This window comes from Apium graveolens, chromosome 9 (assembly GCF_009905375.1).
Source record: "Apium graveolens cultivar Ventura chromosome 9, ASM990537v1, whole genome shotgun sequence".
In the NCBI taxonomy this organism is placed as follows: Eukaryota; Viridiplantae; Streptophyta; class Magnoliopsida; order Apiales; family Apiaceae; genus Apium; species Apium graveolens.
Window position 1 is genome coordinate 278050776 of NC_133655.1, and position 4597 is coordinate 278055372.

At 35.8% G+C, this 4597-nt stretch overlaps 1 protein-coding gene across 1 annotated transcript; it reads right to left on the minus strand.

The window, feature by feature from the left end:
* Positions 1-1172: 1172 nt before the first annotated feature.
* LOC141686808 (pelargonidin 3-O-(6-caffeoylglucoside) 5-O-(6-O-malonylglucoside) 4'''-malonyltransferase-like) lies at positions 1173-2846 on the minus strand. Its single transcript, XM_074491887.1, has one exon. It carries the CDS (start codon positions 2797-2799, stop codon positions 1447-1449), a length of 1353 nt encoding a protein of 450 aa, XP_074347988.1. The 5' UTR covers positions 2800-2846; the 3' UTR covers positions 1173-1446.
* Positions 2847-4597: the final 1751 nt, after the last annotated feature.

Genomic DNA, 4597 nt, shown 5'->3' on the forward strand with positions numbered 1-4597 from the left:
TCTACACTTATATAAACACCTCTAAGGCGTTAGGGTTAGACACACCAAAAACATATTCGCCTTTAAATACAAAACTCTCTCTCTCTCGGTGATAGTTTCGTACCCGTTCAAGCTCGCTGAAGGTGCTCGTTATCCGTAACGCCGCCGCTACCTCGTTTTATCCTGGGAGGCTATCGACTCGCACATACGGTGAGAGGCGAAATAGCTTTAAGGAGACAATTTCAACTGGACTCGAGGATCTCTCTTCTGTTTATATCTTTTCTTCCTCCGTTTGATTTCGTTTACTCACGCACACATTTGTTTGATTATATGTATTAATCGCAGATTGTATTCACATACCCTCCCCTCCATTTAAACAAAATCTGATATATTTGTTGGTTCCTGTGTCCGTAAATTCATCAAACTTAAAGCCCTATCGATTCATTCCTTGGCTGCTTCTTCGAATCTTCCTCGTGCTGTTCAGTGGTTGCGTTCGGTCTAGTAAGCTTGAGGGTCACCGGGCTGTTGATCCATACATTTTCCATCGATCTGTTGGGTTGGCGATTCATTTTTACTTCCAGTAACGATCATCTGAACCCCCGAACAATTGAGACATATTTTGCACACAGAACCGCAGCACAAGACTGGACAATTTTATTATCAGAGATATTTTAGAAACAAATATGTGTAAAGTACTATTCCGGACAGACGTTATTAGTTAGATTTTAAGATTATAACTCACAAGTGTGTACATATTCCCCGATCTTTAGAGCTCTAACTTGACCTTGCTGTTTGAGCAAAACTAGTTTAACAAGGCTCAGCTTTGCTCGAGCTCGTACATGAGTCGAGCTTGAACACATGCTCGAGTTTGTTTACTTAAATGAGTTGAACTCGAGTACGTACCGGATGACTGTAGCTTCACTCGAACTCGATACCATGTTAAGTAACCAATCGTTCTAAATCTTCCACATGTCAGAGGAAGAGCTAAACAAAATTTTATATACTTTTTAACAAATATGTGCCAAGCATTAAACTAAATTGATTAATACACAGACTAAGGGGATCAACTAAATTTAAACATATTATTCCATTTATATGGCCAACCACATGTTTTTTGCTGCTTCAGATATCTTAGTTATAGCAATGGCTAAGAACTAGTTTAAAATAAAAAAAAATCGTTTAAATGAGCATTTTCCACCAATGTGGGCAGCTCCATTTTTAAAGGTTCGTCTGAGATTCTTATAATTAACATTGACTGGGAATAATTTTTTTATCAGCAATTTTTATTATAGTATGTCAGAAATGCACTCCAAATAACCTTAGAAAAAGCAAGAGGTGGGAGCAGCTAGCAGTTATTAGCTTGAACAAATCCATATAATAAAAGTACATGAAAGAAAAGAGAAGGCCAACTCAATTGATCAGGCTGAGCATCTGTTAAAATAACTCAGTTGATGAACTTTCAAATGTTCAAGTAGTGAACTCCATGATGTTGGAATCCTGTTCGAATTTAGGCATGTCATCGATTTTCAAATTTACCCATGCTTCGATTCCTTCTCCAGATTTGTCGCGAAGAAGGTAGACATGATTTATCACAGGAACATTGACGCTACTGACCCAAACTGGTTTTCCCCAGCCAAAATCAGCTTCGTAGAATGGAGACTTGCTCCAGTCAGTAAACAAATTGACACATGACATTTCAGGATCTGTTAGGCATTTTATCAACTCATTGAAGCCTTGAGATATCAGTTGCGCTCCATTTCCAGCTGTCCATAACATTTTACATACCTCCACGTCTCTCTTCACAAAGCGCGTTAAATTATCAACAAGACCTTGAAATTCCACCCCTTTTTCACCTGCCAGGGATTGAACTGTGGATATTAGGTAGAGATTTCCACATTGATTTTTAGGAATGGGTGGATCAGTTCTTTCCCTCATGTTCACTGCTTGAATAATTAAAAATCCCCTAGGCTTTTCAGGGTTAGCAACATTTATGTCAATAATAGCTTTCCCTATTATTCCCCACAAAGACTGTACCCTTGTTGGTAACTTCTCGCTTGAGTTGTCTAATCTGGCCTTTTTACGGATTTTTGCAATCGCGCTACTGCTAAAATAAAACTTCTTTGTAGCAAATTTAGGATTATCAATATTTTCTTTTTCCCTGATTAGTCCAAGAGGAAGACCAGACATTTTTTTCCCAGGAAACAACGAAGCCGAGTTCCATATAGGGGACACTGGGACAGGATCATTTTCATCAAAGGCCCCTAATAGTAGCTTTGCATCTGTAGCCCATTCCTTAATCAACGTGCTAATCGTTGAAATGTCAGCAATTCTGTGTGAGCTCAACACTCCAATGGCGCATCCGCCACATGCAAAAACACTTACTTGCACAGCTAACATAGGATCAGTCACTTCATCTCCTGCACCAATTGGACGCGGAAGTAAAGAATTAAGCAGCTCAACCTTCATATCCTTCCCTCTGCCAATAAGTTCATCAAGTCTAATATCAACTTTGGCTTCCACAAATTCAGCACCTTGATCGCTACAATTAACCATGTACAGATCTTTCATGTATCTTCCAGCAAACGGATAGAATCTGGTTAAGACCTTTGACAGCGACTTTTTCAAGTGCATGCATTTTGAAATGCTGGTGCCATTCTCCTTTCCACTACTGTGAATATCATCAGTAGGGTAATATAAAATCACTGGAACATTCATGACAGGAGCTAACTCATCTACAATTGAAATTTTGTAATCGCGGAGGCTCAGTGGAGTAGAAGTACATGGTTTTATGACCTCTGTAGATAGGTGTTCAACTTTCATCTTGCTTTTCAACTGAGTATTGTATTGCAGCAAGCACAAAATATGGATGTAATGTAGCTCCAGGAAGTGCTAAATTTATAATAACACATAGGTGGAAAAATATAGTCTTACCCTATAAAATTGTTATCTTGCACAATGATTGATGCTAAATTTCAACTAATCTGGAATATGAAAGTAATTTCATTCCACAAAAGACAGCCATTCATTGCACATAATTGTATTATATGGCCATAAACATTTTCTAAGATGGAATCATAGGAGTTGTTTAACTTGTAGGGTTATAATTCAGATTTTAGCTGATATCTGATCTGTTATGTCAGGAATGTTTGTGCAGAATATATCTAATCGAAAATGACCTGTGTCACCTGTTGTGACTTGTGATCTTAAGTGCCAACTGCAAATCAGAAGCAAGAGTTAGATAGCACCAACTCCTCAACCTTTTAAAAGTGCAAGTGACAATAAACAATTTAGGCTAACAAACTACTCCCCCATCTCAACCAATTGTTAACGTTGTTTGAATTATTTGAGTGAGAACTTAAATAATGTTAACCATTCAATGAAACGGAGGAGTGTCAAAATGAAAACCGTGGGAAAACTTAAACAATATTAACAATTCTATAAATAATAATGAGTTAACTCTAATGTATTACTCATTTTGAGAATATTGTATATATGTAGTATGTACAATAATAATTCTGATGACAAAATTGAATACACAATTTCGTACAAAATGACATGTGATAAATTTCAGTTGGAATGGTATGGCCCCTTATATTCATGTCATCAGTCCCGATTAAAATATCATATATTAATTTATTTTGTGCAAATTTTTATACAGTGCACCTGGATTATATATACAACACTCTCAGAATGAGTAACACAATGATTAGAGTTAACTCATTATCGGGGATAAAAACGTGCATATGCCATTTAAAGAATAAAATATATTTACATGAGAGTTTTCGGGTAATCCTGAAACAGTGATGGCTTGGCTATCATTCCTGGCCAGGTAAACATAATAATATAAAATGACTTATGTCAAAATATGACCTGATTTCAGTCTATATGTGTGAAAGAATCAAAGTCTCGGAAAAAAATATTCTGATATCGATGAAAAAAGTGATATATGATCCAGGTTTCCACGCTTCCACCAATTCAATTAGAGCATATGCACCCGTCGAGCCCGTCAATTCATCAATTCATCAATTGAATCAATGGAGTTGGTTACTATTCATGCTAAATTCACTTTTTTCCTTAGTTTTTATACACCCACATAACTCCATCAATTCATCAATTACTATTCATTAAATAAATAATTATACTATATATTATAAATTTAATTTCATATTATTTAATGGTCCCACAAATAATATCCAATAATATATTATTGGATCATTTTAGATTTTTGATAAGATTGTGGATAAATTTAAATTTTTGATAAGATTTTCGTTGAATCACATTATGACACGTGTCTTGATCTAGATTTATAGGAGCAGTTTATTGAATATTGTTGGATCGTTTTATTTTATTGAATTCAAAAGTAGCAAACAAAATTAAAATTAAAAAACATAGAGCATAAATGAATTAAAAACATAATAGCAAAAATATAGGCATTGTACAAGAAAAGGAGTGCAAAATATGAGGGTCCCACGGATTAATGGCCGTTGGACACTCCAGCGAAAATCAACGGGATGTTTGCTGAATTAGTGGACCATTGATAATTGAAGGAGTAATTTTTAGTGCGCTGCATACTCACCTGGCAGCAAAACATTGAAAAAGGTCTTGAATCAATTTTTAA